General features: G+C 45.6%; 1 protein-coding gene across 1 annotated transcript in view; it reads left to right on the forward strand.

Moving 5' to 3' along the window:
- Positions 1–16708, forward strand: part of LOC309553880 (prenylcysteine oxidase 1-like) — a 61152-nt gene that overhangs the window by 30675 nt on the left and 13769 nt on the right. The window contains exon 4 of the mRNA XM_082255362.1: positions 9304–9515. Within this exon, the coding sequence (XP_082111488.1) occupies positions 9304–9515 (212 nt within the window). The remainder of the gene's footprint in view (positions 1–9303; positions 9516–16708) is intronic.

Genomic DNA, 16708 nt, shown 5'->3' on the forward strand with positions numbered 1-16708 from the left:
CAATATTATCGCTTGCACAGTGCTCCTTGGGAAGCTTGGGAAATCTTTTTGTATCCAAATCTGGCTTTAAACTTCTCCACAACAGTATCTTGGACCTGCCTGGTGTGTTCTTTGCATGCGGTAAAAAAAAAGATTATTCAGTATGTAACGCAAAATAAAAAATGTGCCGGTAAATATCCTAAAAAAAAAGGTGGAAAGCTGGCAAGAACAATTCACAAACAGAACAGAAAGTAAAAAAAATGCAATAGTTATCACTAGGGTTTTGCTGGCGGTATCACATGCGGTATTGCTCAGATCCAGCATGGGTGGTCCCCCACTGCTGCTTGTTAACTACTTCCAGACCGCCCGCCGCAGTTTTACTGCGGCAGGCAGCCCCTCCTGCGCGAACCGACGTTGGTCTACATCGGTCGCGTGCCTTCAGCCAGAGGGTGAGCGTCCCGCTCCCACTTGTCAGCCTTGACTCTGATACACAGGGCGGCGACTGGGATTGCTGCCTGCCACCCGTGATCGCTCCCTGCTGAGAGAGAGAAGAGCGGTCAGCTGTTGTAAACACAGCTGACCGTTCTATCTGGAATGATCACAGAGTGCCTGTGTTCCTTCTATGTAGGATCACAGGTGTCTGTGTTCATTTCACAAGCCCCGCCCCCATACATTTAGAAACGCGCCCCTAGGTACACATTTAACCCCTTGATCACTTACTGTTAACCCCCTTCCCTGCCAGTGTCATTTTTACAGTAACAGTGCATCATTTTAGTGCTGATTACTGTAGTAATGTCACTGGTCCCCCCCCAAAAGTGTCAAAAATGTCAGTTAGGGGTCCGATCTGTCCGCCGCAATGTCGCAGTCCCGCAAAAAATCGCAGATCGCCGCCATTACTAGTAAAAAATAAACAATAAAAATGACGTAAATCTTTCCCGTAGTTAGTAGACGCAATAACTTTTGCGCAAACCAATCAAAATATGCTTATTGCGTTTTGGTTTTTTTTTACCCAAAATATGTAGCAGAAAATAAATTGGCATAAATATTAAAAATTAATTTTTTTTTTCAGACTTGTCGCTTTTTTTTTTGTTTATAGCGCAAAAAATAAAAATTGTACAGGTGATCAAATACCACCAAAAGAAAGCTCTATTTGTGGGGAAAAAAGGACATCAATTTTATTTAGGTACAGAGTCTCCTCATCTATACCTTCTCTCCGCTCAAGCTCAGGTTTGAGATTCCTGTCTTTCTTGTGGTCCCAGACTGGCCTCACCATCCTGGGTATGCCAATGTGGTATTACTGGTTATGAATGCAGCTTGGTGGTTACCTCTACCTTGGTGTTTATAGAGTCAAAGAGTTGTTAGGCTCGATGAATCCTTCCATGCTGAAGACCTGTAATTCTATCTCTCAGAAGATTATTGTCTCAATTGGTAGGCTTACATCTCATGGTGCAAGGCTGTATAGCTATGTTCGTATTCCCTTTTCAGTGGCTCGAATTTTGGCCATTCTTCATCAGGGTATTGATTAATAGGCTTGCCTTAAATGGAAACCTCTGTCAAAAATGAAATTTTTCCTATTAATAGTATGTTAAATATCTTTATCTTTGATATTATTCATTTTCTACCTAGCTGCTTGAGTAGCTTAGGAAGTCTTATTTAAGCTGGACAAACAGCTTTTTCCTGTTCTTCACTGACAACTCTATTTCCTGTTATCTGAACTTTTGCTAAGGTGTATTTTACTTCCTGATAAGGTAGTCGGTCTTAGACAACCTTATCAGGAAGAGGCCTAGACCTGCCCAGCCCCACCCCCATCCCTCCTATCCTTCACCATGATCTCCTCCTGTCTTCATTGCCTTGTTTATACTAACAGCTTCTCCTGAGAGAGAGGGGGAGGGGGTTACGTGACCGGCACAATATATGAAAGAAAAAAGGTACAAAGGAACATTTGTGAAAGTTTAGAAGGATACAGATCCATTTCTATTCCTCATTACATGTCAGTAATGAGTTGTAGGCTCCGTTTCCACTAGTGCCACTTGTTATGCATTAAGTCGCATGAAAAATACCAGCCTATTGACTTCAATGGCACCTGTTCCCATCTATGCTACTTTGTATATGTGCCTGCACTACCTTGATGCCACTTTGATCCAGAGAGTGTAAAGTTGGATCGAAGCTGCACTCAGTCGCACTTTAAATCACACAACTTAAGAGTCGCACTAGTGGAAACATAGCCACTAGGCTAGAGTGTGACTTGTGAGTGCAACTTTGATCCAACTTTACACTCTCTGGATCAAACAAAAGTTGCATCAAAGTAGTGCAGGTACCTTTTCAAGGTCACTGATTTTCTAAGTCGCATAGATGGGAACGGGTGCCATTGAAATGAATGGGCTCTGACTTTTCATGCGACTTTGTCCAAAGTCGCATGACAGGTCGCACTAGTGGAAACTGAGCTTTAGTCTATGTTTCCACTATTGCGATTTAAAGTGCGACTTTGATGCGACTTCGATCCAACTTTACACTCTCTGGATCAAAGTTGCATCAAAGTAGTCAGGTACCTTCAAAGTCGCTGATTTTCAAAGTCGCATAGCTGGGAACAGGTGCTGTTGAAATGAATGGGTGGTGACTTGTCATGCGACTGTGTGTCTCCAAAGTTGCATGATAAGTCGCACTAGTGGAAACTGAGCTTTAGTCTACGTTTCCACTATTGGAATTTAGAGTGCGACTTTGATGCAACTTTGATGTAACTATACACTCTCTGGATCAAAGTTGTATCAAAGTAGTGCAGGTACCTTTTCAAAGTCGCTGATTTTCAAGGTCCTGTAGATGGTAACAGGTTTCATTAATTAGTTGCACTAGTGGAAATGGAGCTTAACCACCCTGGCGGTATGATTCTTTCGGATTTTAGGTGCTGAAAGCGGTACCATTATTTTGCATGTAATTCTTGAGAATGAGCAGCCCAAACCAGCTATTTACATTTTTTTTTTTTTTACTGTGCGTTCTTCTTTATAACATCTCGGGTATGATAAAGTTTGAGACACAAAATCATAAATTATAATATAATAAAAAACTATAAATAAGTTTATGTATGTATGTATATATATATATATATATATATATATATATATATATATATATACACGTGTGTATATATATATATATATATATATATACGTGTGTGTGTATATATATATATGTATATATATATATATATACAGTGGGTACGGAAAGTATTCAGACCCCCATACATTTTTCACTCTTTGTTATATTGCAGCCATTTGCTAAAATCATTTAGGTTCATTCTTCTTCCTCATGAATGTACACATAGCACCCCATACTGACAGAAAAACACAGAATTGTTGACATTGTTGCAGATTTATTAAAAAAGAAAAACTGAAATATCACATGGTCCTAAGTATTCAGACCCTTTGCTCAGTATTTAGTAGAAGCCCCCTTTTGATCTAATACAGCCAGGAGTCTTTTTGGGAAAGATGCAACAAGTCTTTCACACCTGGATTTGGGGATCCTCTGCCATTCCTCCTTGCAGATCCTCTCCAGTTCTGTCAGGTTGGATGGTAAACGTTGGTGGACAGCCATTTTTAGGTCTCTCCAGAGATGCTCAATTGGGTTTAAGTCAGGGCTCTGGCTGGGCCATTCAAGAACAGTCACGGAGTTGTTGTGAAGCCACTCCTTCGTTATTTTTTGCTGTGTGCTTAGGGTCATTGTCTTGTTGGAAGGTAAACCTTCGGCCCAGTCTGAGGTCCAGAGCACTCTGGAGAATGTTTTTGTCCAGGATATCCCTGTACTTGGCCGCATTCATCTTTCCCTCGATTGCAACCAGTCGTCCTGTCCCTGCATATTTACAGAGAATAGCGCACACATGCAAAAGAAATGACTATCAAATATAAAGGCAAAAAATGTCCCTGCAGCTGAAAAACACCCCCACAGCATGATGCTGCCACCACCATGCTTCACTGTTGGGACTGTATTGGACAGGTGATGAGCAGTGCCTGGTTTTCTCCACACATACCGCTTAGAATTAAGTCCAAAAAGTTCTATTTTGGTCTCATCAGACCAGAGAATCTTATTTCTCACCATCTTGGAGTCCTTCAGGTGTTTTTTAACAAACTCCATGCGGGCTTTCATGTGTCTTACACTGAGGAGAGGCTTCCGTCGGGCCACTTTGCCATAAAGCCCCGACTGGTGGAGGGCTGCAGTGATGGTTGACTTTCTACAACTTTCTCCCATCTCCTGACTGCATCTCTGGAGCTCAGCCACAGTGATCTTTGGGTTCTTCTTTACCTCTCTCACCAAGGCTCTTCTCCCCCGATAGCTCAGTTTCTGGTCGTCCCAAACGTCTTCCATTTGAGGATTATGGAGGCCACTGTGCTCTTAGGAACCTTAAGTGCAGCAGAAATCTTTTTGTTTTTGCCAGATCTGTGCCTTGCCACAATTCCGTCTCTGAGCTCTTCAGGCAGTTCCTTTGACCTCATGATTCTCATTTGCTCTGACATGCATTGTGATCTGGAAGGTCTTATATAGACAGGTGTGTGGCTTTCCTAATCAAGTCCAATCAGTATAATCAAACACAGCTGGACTCAAATGAAAGTGTAGAACCATCTCAAGGATGATCAGAAGAAATGGAAAGCACCTGAGTTAAATATATGAGTGTCACAGCAAAGGGTCTGAATACTTAGGACCATGTGATATTTCAGTTTTTCTTTTTTAATAAATCTGCAACAATGTCAACAATTCTGTGTTTTTCTGTCAGTATGGGGTGCTATGTGTACATTCATGAGGAAGAAGAATGAACTTAAATGATTTTAGCAAATGGCTGCAATATAACAAAGAGTGAAAAATTTAAGGGGGTCTGAATACTTTCCGTACCCACTGTATATATATACAAACATAAAAGTACAGTAAAACTGCAGGAAAGGGCACTGGGGGGCAATGTAATGTGAATTTATTTTATTTTGAATGGTATTAGTGTGTTTTACATTTGAATTTGCCGCCGGTTCCACCCCCCTGCGAATGTCACGTCACAGGAGACGGAAGCCGGGGCACAGAGAGGATCGGGAGGAAGATCCGCCGCCGCATACCGCTGAGATACATCGCTGGATCCCGGTGACAAGGTAAGAAACCTCTTTTACAGGATCCAGCGATGCTTCTGGCGGTACCCCGAGTGTGGCTCGGGGTTACCGCTTTTGGCTCTGAAATTTAACCCCGAGCCATGCTCGGGAATACCGCTAAGAAGGTTAAGGCCCTTTTCACACTTGTGCGGCCTAGAAGTCGCGCGATTTTGCTACGATTTTGACTGGACTTGAAGCAGTGCAGATGTCTTTGGACCTCAAAACGCATCAAAGTCAGACCAAAGTAGTGCAGGGACTTTTTTTGAAGTCGTTGCAACTTGAATTCACACAGATATGAACGGTACTCATTGGAAATCATGGAGTATGACTTGTCATGCGACTTTGCAGTCCCAAATTGCAGGACAAGTCACACAAGTGTGAAAGGGGCCTTAGTCGACTTTGATGCAAATTTGATCCACCTTTATACTCTCTGGATCAAAGTCGCATCAAAAGTTGCATCAAAGTAGTTAAGGTACGTTTTCAAAGTCACTGATTTTCAAGGTCACATAGATGGGAACGGGTGCCATTGAAATCAATAGGCTGTGTCTTTTCATGTGACTTTGTGTGTCCAAAGACTTAGTGTGGTTGCCTGTACTATGATCATTGTAGACTGTGAGCTGAGACCCCTGAGCACTTCCCCTCCCCCACCGTGTCCAGCTTCCTTCTCCTATGGGAGTCTTCATTCAAACCCCAGCACAGCTATACTGTGTATGTGCCCCCCCCCCCCCCCCCCCGGTGTCCTGTGTGAATTATTTCTTAATTTTCTCATGAATTAGGATGTACAATGCATCATTACTGATGAGTGAACACTGGGCGGGAACCTATATTCAGCTCCTCCCATTCTGTATACATCCACCGGCTACACAGGAACAATGCCCCTCCCTGGAATTGATGTCACTGGCTTTCAGTAACCACACCCACTTGCTTCTCTTGAAATCAGCAGGAAGTGGAATTGAAGTCATGTGACAGAATTCAGTTAAAAAAAACCTGGGATTTCTCTATTGTTCATCGACAGACGCAGCTCCATATCTTCTTAGACCATTGGGTTATGCTCCTCCCATCAGGAAAAGGGAACACTAGGCAGGAAAAAGCTTTACCACGCCTATGTGGGCAGTCCCTGCAGGCATAACCCCACACACTCTGCTACAGCCTCTAGTTTGTTTCTGCCTAGTTTAGAAATAGGACCTAGTTCCCTGCTGGGACTTCGGTCTTCGCTATTAAAAGGGGGCTTCTATGCAGGGTAGATAGAGGTGGAATGGATTCCGCGCATTCTGGTGGCTACAGACTGGCCTCGTCAGTCTTGATACGCAGACCTAGTAAGGTTGGTCGCCGATGCTCCTTGGAGACTTCCTCTCAGGGAAGATCTGCTGTCTCAAGGTCCAATCTTCCATCCTGCTTTACAGTCACTGGCTTTAACAACATGGTTGTTGAAAGCCAGGTGTTGAGGGATAGAGATGCACCCACGCTTGTTTTCAGTAGCTAGGGTTTTGGCCTTTCTGCTGAAAGGGGTTGAACAGTAGTTGACTTTGGGCACTATCAAAGGCCAAGTGTCGGCTTTGTTTATATATTTTCAACGCCTGTTAGCTACGCATGCCTTAATTTGTATCTTCATTCAGGGAGTGCGCCATATGGCTCCTCCGAGACGGTCCCCGCTACCTCCATAGGATCTAAATATGGTATTATCTGTTCTTCAAAAGCCTCCTTTTGAGAACATTTGGGAGATTCCTCTGCCTTCATTGTCTCAGAAGGTTGCCTTTTTGGTTGCTATCACTTCTGCCCGCAGAGTATCTGAATTGGCGGTGTTGTCATGCCACTCACCTTATTTGGTGGTCCACAGAGATAAAGTGGTACTCCGAGCAAATCTTTTCTTCCTAAGGTGGTTTCTGATTTTAATTTGAATGAAGACATTGTGCTGCCTTCACTCTGTCCCAAGCCCAGGCATCCCAAGGAAATTGCCTTGCATTCTTTAGATGTGATTCGGGCGATCAGGGTTTACCTGGGGGCCACTGAGTCTGTCAGAAAATCGGATGCTCATTTTGTCCTTACCGAGGGACCTTGTAAAGGATTGGCTGCGTCTGCTGTAAACATTTCCACCTGGATCAGGCAGACGGTTGTTCAGGCTTATTCACTGAAGGGTTATGTTCCTCTTCCTTTCCCAGTGAAGGTGCATTCTACTAGAGCACTGAGTGCCTCTTGGGCTTTTGCCATCAGGCGTCAGTGATGCAAGTTTGCAAGGTGGCAACTTGGTCGTCTGTGCATACGTTCACAAAATTCTACAAAACTGATGTTTTGGCATCTTCGGATGCCTCCTTTGGCCGCAAGGTTTTACAGGCTGCTGTTTAAAGAGAATCTTTATTTGTTCTCTTTGAGGGTGTATGTTTTTTCTAGGTGAGCTCCTGTTGTTTTTGGTTGAGCTCCATATTACCTGGTCGGCTAGGTTTAGCCTTTGGGGAGTTACGTTCTTCTTTGCGTTGTCTGCCCACCCCTCATGTAAATACTGCTTTGGGACATCCCAATGGTCTAAGAAGATATGGAGTTGCGTCTGATGATGAACGATAGAGAAAACTGGATTTTTGTACTTACTGTAAAATCCTTTTCTCTGAAGATCATCGACAGACATAGCACCCGCCCCTCTGCTTCTGAGTGAATGGGGTTTTTTGTCTTCTAAACAGTGCTTGCAACGAAACTAGAGGCTGTAGCAGAGTGTGTGGGGTTATGCCTGCAGGGGCAGCCCCCATAGGCCATAGGTGTGGTAAAGCTTTTTCTTGCCAAGTGTCTTATTTCTGATGGGAGGAGCATAACCCATTGGTCTAAGAAGATATGGAGCTGCGTCTGTCGATGAACTTTAATGAAAAGGATTTTACGGTAAGTACAAAAATCTATTTTTTTTTTTATTTTGACACATAAGGCTGAACTCCGCTCACATTAACGATTGCAGGGGAGAATTTAAGGTATTAGGCTGTACTTTTGCTTTAAGTCCTGTTACATGTCAGGTTTTTGTCCTGGTGATGATTTTTCACCGTCCTTTGACTACTTGCTCCTTGGTTGTTTATCTGAAGGGTTTTGGCAGGGTCTTGAACTTGGTTCTTTTGGTTCTTTAAAAGCCTCAGCTTGAGAATGTTAGCAATGTGCCTTTCCTATGTTTTATCTGAAGGTTGCCTTCTTGGTTGTCACTTTGGTGCATCGAGTGTCGGAGTTAGCCGCCTTGTCCTGTGCCTACCCCTATCTAGTTCTGTGCGGGGTATGGTGGTTATCCGTCCATGCCCCTCCTTCCTGCTGTAGGTTGTAACTGTTTTCACCTGAAACGTATCTTCCTTATGTCCACACCCTGAGGCGGTTGCGTTAGATTCCTTGGTTTGAGAGGTTTGAGTGTGCCTGTCTGCTACGGCTTTCTTCTGGGAGTTGCATTTTCTGTTTATGATGGCGGATGGTCCACAAAAAGGCCTGACGGCCTTCTCTGCCTCCAGTTTTCATGGGATCAGGCAGACTGTTTCGGCTTATGCCATCAGGGGTCGGGCTCATCCCTTCTCTGATATGGCACCCTCTATCAGGGCGCTTTGGGCTTATCTTGCATTCCAACATCTGGGGCCTGTGTCTCAATGGCCCTTAGGTTGTTTGTGCATACCTGTGTTGATGTCTTTGCATTTTTGAAAGCTTGTTTTGCAAGCTACTGTTTGACAATTCCGCTTCCCTTTGCAAAATGTTTCTTGGTGGTTACGTGGTTTGCCGGTATTACTTCTGCCCCCCCCCCCCCCCCCCATTGGGATACTGCTTTGGGATGTTCCTATGGTCCGGATTTATAAGAACCGTGTCCATCAGTGAATTCAAGAGAAAACTGGATTTTTTGTTACTCACCATAAAATTATTTTCATAGACACAGAACCAGCCCCTCTTGTGGGTTTATTTTTTTTTTGTACTGCTTTATTACTAGGATGCCTATAGCAGAGAGGGTTTATACCAGCTAGGACTGCCCATAGGCGGTGCTGAGTTATTTTTTGGCCTAATGTCCACTCTTGTAGGTGGCGCTATAACCCTATGGTTTAGATTTAGACACACTGTGTCTGTCAATGAACTCAGAGAGAGTGATTTTATGGTGAGAAACAAAAAATCCCGCTTTTCCCCAGCTCTACAGAGTAGCTCTATAAGTAAAATGTGATTGGGTGTAGCATCGTCTTTACTAAGTTTTGCTTTTTTTCGTTGGCAGGATTTACCGCTATCAGACGTTCGATTATTCTTTCTCCACCACGGAATCCTTACTGCATGCCATGGCTGGGGATGACTTTGTATCAAAGCTGAACATGTCCATGGGGGAAGATCTGCAGAAATATGGCTTCACACAGAAGTTTATTGATGAAATGGTGGTCCCAGCTATGAGATTCAACTACGGGCAAGGAGTTGAGATTAATGCCTTCGTTGGTAAGAATCTGTTATGCTGATGAATGATTTTTCTGATTGTTTTCTGTACAAAGCTAGGGAGATGTAAAGAAGGAACAGTTGACTGGAATGTTTCCCTTGACTGATATGGTGAAAGGGAAATTCTAATAGTTTTCTATACAATTATATATTTTAAAAGCTTATAATTTTTTAAAACTATTTATACCTTACAAAAAAAACATTTGGTAAAGGCGGCACCTGATGCCACTGTTGTCATCTGGAATTATTAGGTTTCTCTATTGTTCATTGACGGACGCATTCTCTGTTCTGCATAACAGTAGGGTTATACTGCCCCCTACAGGAGCAGGACACTAGGCAGAAAAAAAGTTCTGGCTACCCCTATGGGCAGTCCCAGGGGGTATACCCCCTTTCTCTGCTATAGGATGTCAGTTTTAATCTGCCTAGTCAGGAGTAAGGACCTAGTTCCTTGCTGGGATCTCTGGTCCTGGCAAAAGTTTTTTTTCTAGTTAGTCTTTAGCTTTTTCTCCAGATTTTTTTCCTGTGAGATCTACAAGCAACTAAGCCGGATCTGGGCGACGGGCTGGTTATATAGATCCAGTGGTCACCCCAGCCTGCCAGCGCGCGCGCCTAGACCCCAGCTTCACGCTAGGTCAGCCGTGACATAGTCCCAGTGGACGGCGACTGGCCCTGTGAGTTGAACGTCTCGCCAGGTCGCATTTGACTGAGTCTAGGCCCGAGTCGCAGCGTTCCTATTGGCCGACAGCTGCCCACTTCAGCAGAGAGGGGTTCTGTCAGGAGATGGCACCCGCCTGTTCCAGGTATGGTAAGGAAATGTTCACCCCTGGTGGGTTTTGGGGTGGACGCCCCAAATGCTCCCTCCCTCCATGCTCCCCCGGGTTCTCCTCTGTCCTGTCATGCACCTCCCCTTACCTGTCCCCCCTCCTCCCCTCACTACTGGGGCTATAGGACGCTTAAAGCTGCTCCTGGGGGCTGGGACTGGGCTTCAGGCCGACGGTGGGGGCAGGGGGGGTGCGCCGCCAGCGACCGGACGATCGATCGTGCGAGGGGGGATTCACTTGTCACTTCAAGGGCCCCCTTTCATGTCGATCCCGTCCAGGAGGCAGGGGGGTCCCCTCGAAGGCCCCCAGAAGCTCCGTAGGCCGCACGGGGCCGCCATTTTCTTGTAGCCCATATGCTATTGAAGATCGACGGCCATGTTTGTGTAGCCCTGTGGCCATTGTGCGGTGGAACCCCATTGAAAATCAATGGCGGTAATTCTTTTGGAGTCCCTAGAGGCATTTTATTGGTGGTGGAGCCCCTCCCTATACCCTAGCGCTGACACTTAGGTTGTTTTCTTCTGATCAGGATCGCTGCATGTACATGCTGTATAGACATCCTGGGCCTTCCTGGTGCGGATGGTGAGTCTGGGGGGTCTATCTCTCTCTGCTGGGGGGTCTTCAGTGCATTGTGCCTGACCTCTTGGGGGCGCTTTAGAGCGGTGAGACGTTCTTAAAAAAAAAAAGAAAAATAAATATTTTTTTCAACTTTTTGCTGTGGGTTCCCCTGGTGCAACATGGACCCTGTGGAACACATTTCCCCATCTGACCCCCTCTTGGAGGCCGCAGGGCCCTCCTAATAATCCCAGCCACCCATAGATGCACTGTAGGCGGTCCTGAAATGCTTTGTGTCCCGGGTGGAGGCAGCCTTTATGGGGCAAAGTGCCAAAAAACGCCCTCCGCCTACCCCTGCCTCAACTGAGGGGTCACATTCTGAATCTGATTCAGCCACCGCAGACGTGGGTCTCCCTGCTGGGTCTACTACCTTGCACCCTGTCTCCTCTGATAGTGAGGATGACAACTCTCCCTCCGCCACCGTGAAAGAAAAGGCGCTGGTGGGCGCACTGGTTGTATCTGTGCGTGAGACCCTAAAGATGGAGAACGCAGCTACGACTGCGGCTGAGGCACATGTTACTTTTGGCACTCAGAAGCCATCCAGAGCGGCAAAGGTTTTCCCCTTTCCCGCGTATTTTGACAACATGGTCAAAAAAGAGTGGGACCGCCTAAAGCGTCCCCCTGGTGTGCTTAAGCAGATTGCTAGACGCTGCCCCTTTGAGGAGTCCCTTGTTAAAAAATAGACTGTGCCACCTACAATGGACCCTCCAGTCTCCAGACTGAATAAAGCTACCATGATTCCAGTGGAGAATTCCCTGTCCTTTAAGGATCCGGCAGATAGAAAGGCAATATGTACTCCCTGGCGGGGTCTGCATTAAGACCATTGTTTACTGCTGACCTTGTGTCACAAACCTTGACTGAATGGGCTAAGTTACTCTGCCATGACCTTGGGGGGAAACAACTCCCCTCTGCCTTTGCGGAGCTGACGGACCAGTTGGTTGGGGTGCTGCAATTCCTTCGCGATACCTCGTTGGATGCGGTTCCACTAGTGGCCCGACTGTTGGTTTCGACAGTGGTCCTCCGGCGTATACTTTGGCTAAAATACTGGTCTGCGGATCAGACCTCAAAGAAGGCCTTGACTGATCTACCTTTTCAAGGTGATCGCTTGTTAGGGGCTACCCTTGATGACATTATCAAAGGTCTTACAGGGGGTAAGAGTACCTTTCTCCCGCAGGCTAACAAGGGTAAGAACCCTCGTCATAGACGGGGTCCCTCCTTTTCAGTACACAAAAGGTTTTTTCTTCCCTCAGGGATAAGTAATAAAGGCTCAAAGTCCTTCAAGGCCTCCTCTGGTGGCTCCAAGCGACCCTGGTCTGGCAAAAAGAAATCTGGTTTCTCAGGATCTGCGGATAAGACCCCTTCAGCCTGAAGGTGCGCCCTCACCCGTATCTGGGGTGGGGGGGGGGAGGGGCGTCTTTGCTGGTTCCCAGGCCTGTGGCTATCCCGGATACAAGACAAGTGGGTTCACGAGGTGATACGGACCGGTTACAAGATCGATTTTCGATCTGTCCCCTGCCAGTAAGGTTTTTCCTTTCCAATGTACAACTGTCCCCAGATCGCTCTTTGGGGCGGTACAGGACCTATTAAAACAAGGAGTAATAGTTCCGGTTCCATACTCTGAACGTTTTCAGGGCTTTTACTCAATTTGTCCCAAGGAAGGAGGGCAAGGTGCGTCCAATTCTGGACCTAAAGGTACTGAATTGCTTAGTGCGAGTTAAAAAATTCAAGATGGAATCCGTTTGCACGGTGGTGGCCTCCCTACACCAGGGGGATTTCTTGGCCTCCACAGACACCAAAGATGCCTACCTTCACATCCCGATATGTGCAGGACATCAATGGTTTCTCAATTTTGCCGTGGGGAGAGGATCACTATCAGTTTGTGGTGTTACCCTTTGGTCTCGCCTCTGCTCCTCGGGTCTTCACAAAGGTGTTGGCTCCGGTCCTGGCATTGTTATGCCAGCAAGGGATATCGTTACTGGGTTACCTGGACAAAATGCTTCTCCGTGCAGAGTCTCCCACGGTGCTGGTGACAAACTTAGAGATCACCATGAGAACTCTGGGGGAGTTGGGGTGGATTCTGAACCTTCAGAAGTCATCCCTGGTTCCTTCCATGAGACTGGACTATCTGGGCCTGACTTTGAATTCGTCCTCAGCCAGGGTTTTTCTTCCTCCGGACAAACTTCAAAAGCTCCAGACTGCGATTCAGCTATTGCTGTCCAGCAAATGGTCGTCCCTTCAGACTTGTATGAGAGTTCTGGGGCTGATGGTGTCGTCCTTCGAGGCGGTCTCTTTCGCTCAGTGCCACACGAGAATCCTCCAGAAGGAAATTCTTCTCAAATGGAACAAATATCCAAATTCTCTGGACAACCAGATCCAGCTCAGCCAGGTGACCAGGGGGTCCCTGATATTGTGGCTTCGGTCCCCGATGCTCAAACAAGGACAATTTTCCTCCCCCTATATTGGCCAGTTGTCACCACAGATGCCAGTCTGTCTGGGTGGGGAGGTATTCTCGGCAAGCTTTCTGCTCAAGGGGTCTGGTCCCTGGAAGAATCCAGGTTACCGATCAATGTTCTGGAGTTGAGAGAGATCAGACTTTGTCTAGTCCATTAGACAGAGTACCTACAAGGCTGTCCAGTGTGCATTCAATCAGACAATGCCACGGCCGTGTCTTATGTCAGTCACCAAGGGGGCACCAGGAGCATCCTTGCGGCCTTAGAGGTGGCAAGCTACCTTTGATGGGCGAAAACGCTTTGTTCCAGCTCTTTCCACCATTCATATTTCATGAGTTGAAAATTGGCAGGCGGATTACCTCAGTCGGCAGACTATGGATCAAGGGGAATGGTCTCTCCACCCAGAGGTGTTCCAGCAGTTGTGCCTTCGTTGGGGCACTCCAGAAGTAGATCTGTTGGCGTCTCGGATCAACAGGAAAGTGCAGAGGTTTGTGACCCAATCTCGGGATCCTCTGGCAGACACCACAGACGCCCTGGTGGCTCTGTGGGGTCAGTATCAGCTGATGTATGCTTTTCCCCCTCCAAGTTGCTGCCAAGACTTCTACGCAGGATCGCGGCGGAACGGATTCCGGTCATCCTGTTGGCTCCAGGCTGGCCTCGCCAAGCTTGGTATGCCGACCTTGTCAGGCTAGTCACAGACGATAATTGGAGGCTTCCTCTCAGGGAGGATCTACTGTCTCAAGGGTTGATCTTCCATCCTGCTTTACAGCCGCTGGCTTTGACGGCTTGGCTGTTGAAAGCCAGGTGCTGAAGGACAGGGGATTGTCTGCTTTAGTGATTCCCACTTTGCCTAAAGCGAGGAAAGCGACTTCTAGAAAGATCTACCATTGTACATGGAAGTCGTATATTGCGCGGTGTAAGTCTATTGGGGTTCCCCCTCGCTCTTACTCGGGGCTCGGATCTTGGCCTTCTTTCAACGGGGAGTTGATCAAAAATTTACCTTTGGTACTATAAAGGGTCAGGTTATGGCATTGGCAATTTTCTTCCAGAGGCCACTAGCCACCCATTCCCTGGTGCGTAACTTTATCCAGGGGGTGCGACCCCCGTTGCCGCCTTGGGACCTTAATTTGGTGCTGTCGGTTCTCCAGAAACCTCCCTTCGAAAATATTTGGGAGATTTCCCTGCTTACCTTATCCTAGAAGGTGGCCTTTTTGGTGGCTATTACTTCTGCGGGTAGGGTGTCAGAACTGGCGGCGTTGTCCTGTCATTCTCCCTATCTGGTGGTTCACAGGGATAAAGTAGTACTTCGTCTGGATCCGTCCTTCCTTCCGATGGTGGTTTCCAGTTTCCACTTAAATGAGGACATTGTGTTGCCCTTCTTGTGTCCTAAGCCTCAACATCCCAATAAATTTGTACTGCATACTTTGTATGTGGTTCGGTCAATTAGGGTGTGCTTGGCGACGAGTCTTTTCTTAAGTCAGATTCGCTCTTTGTACTCACGGATGGACCAAAGAAAGGGCTGTCTGTGTTTCTGCTGTGACTCTTTCCAGACAGATGGTTGTGCAGGCTTATTCAATTAAGGGTCAGGTTCCAGCTTTCCCTTAATAAAAAACAAATTTATGCAGCGCTAGCATCAATATGATAATCAGGTGAAAAATGAACAATGTTATATATTAAATACAACACACAAAAAATTGACTCTAAAGGTGATCAATAAGTGCTCAAGTGCTGTAATCTTTCAAGGAAATTTCTCCATAAAGCCTCCAACAGATACAAATGGAGAAATTTCCTTGAAAGATCCGAACAAACAAGGGCTACTGTGCAATAATTCTTAAGGCTTCTATATATTGGCAATTTGGTGAGTGGGGAACCGAGAGGGGCACCTATCACTTTTGGAGCACTTTATGTATTTGGCACTTCAGCACCTTATCTTGGATCACGTTTAAGGACTATATATATTTGTAATTTTTTACATGGCATCAATTATTCATATGGACTTATTATGATATTTTACAGCACTTGAGCACTTTTATTGATCACCTTTAGAGTAAATTTTTTGTGTGTTGTATTTAATATATAACATTGTTCATTTTTCACCTGATTATCATATTGATGCTAGCGCTGCATAAATTTGTTTTTTATTGTTTTACCTAAGATTTACTTAGTGTTGCAGCAGCTGCATATATTTTTTTTTTTTTATATCACATTTTTATATCAAATTTAATATTTAATCACTTATTTATTCAGTAGCGTGGGTTTAAATTAGTTTTATCCAGCTTTCCCTGTTGAGGTGCATTCTACTCGGGCGCTTAGTGCTTCCTGGGCTTTTCGCCATCAGGCATCTGTGGTTCAGGTTTGCAAGGCGGCTACCTGGTCGTCTGTTTATACCTTCACAATATTTTATAAGGTGGATGTGCTGGCATCTGCAGATGCCTCCTCTGGCCGCAAAGTTTTGCAGGCTGCTGTTTAAGGGTGTTTTTAGTCTCCCTTGAGGGTGTTTAATGTTTTTCAGGTGGGTCTCATCTTGTTGTTTTGATGAGCTCTATGTTGCCTAGTTGGCTGTGTTTCAGCCTTGGGGAATTATTTTCTTCTGTTCCCACCCCTCATGCTTTATGGCACTGCTTTGGGACATCCCTAGTCCTACTGTTAAAGAACAGAGACTGTGTCCGTCAATGAACTATAGAGAAAATTGGATTTTTGTCTTTCCGTAAAATCCTTTTCTCTGAAGTTCATTGACGGACGCAGGACCCGCCCATCTATTTTGAGTTGGGTGGTATTGTTTTCTCTGACACTGCTTTGATACAAAACTGACATCCTATAGCAGAGAGAGGGGGTATACCCCCTGGAACTGCCCATAGGCATAGCCAGAACTTTTTTTCTGCCTAGTGTCCTACTCCTGTAGGGGGCAGTATAACCCTACTGTTATGAAGAACAGAGACTGCGTCCGTCAATGAACTTCAGAGAAAATCCAGTTTTTGTAAGGGGAGTGTAGAGCAGAAGCTGTTTGTTTTTCAGATTGTCACTGTACTTCAAGGACTGACTTACAATGGGTGGGGGAAGGGGAGTTGTGCCATTTCCTTGAATAAATTTGCATTTTTTTTTAAATACTATTATAACTAATATTTTAACCACTCCAAATGCATTTTTGTAGATGTTTTTTATTGTGCTACTTGGAAGTAAGTGAAAGAGCAGTGGCCGGTTGCACAGTGCTAATAAATCACTGCTCCTTGCAGCTTTAAGATTACACCCAGGATAAAGTAATTGATCTGGGGGGATGAGTATGCATGTTCATTTTGGAATGGAAAGGCTGGAA

Source organism: Pelophylax lessonae, assembly GCF_965119305.1.
Source record: "Pelophylax lessonae genome assembly, chromosome: 4".
Classification (NCBI taxonomy): Eukaryota; Metazoa; Chordata; class Amphibia; order Anura; family Ranidae; genus Pelophylax; species Pelophylax lessonae.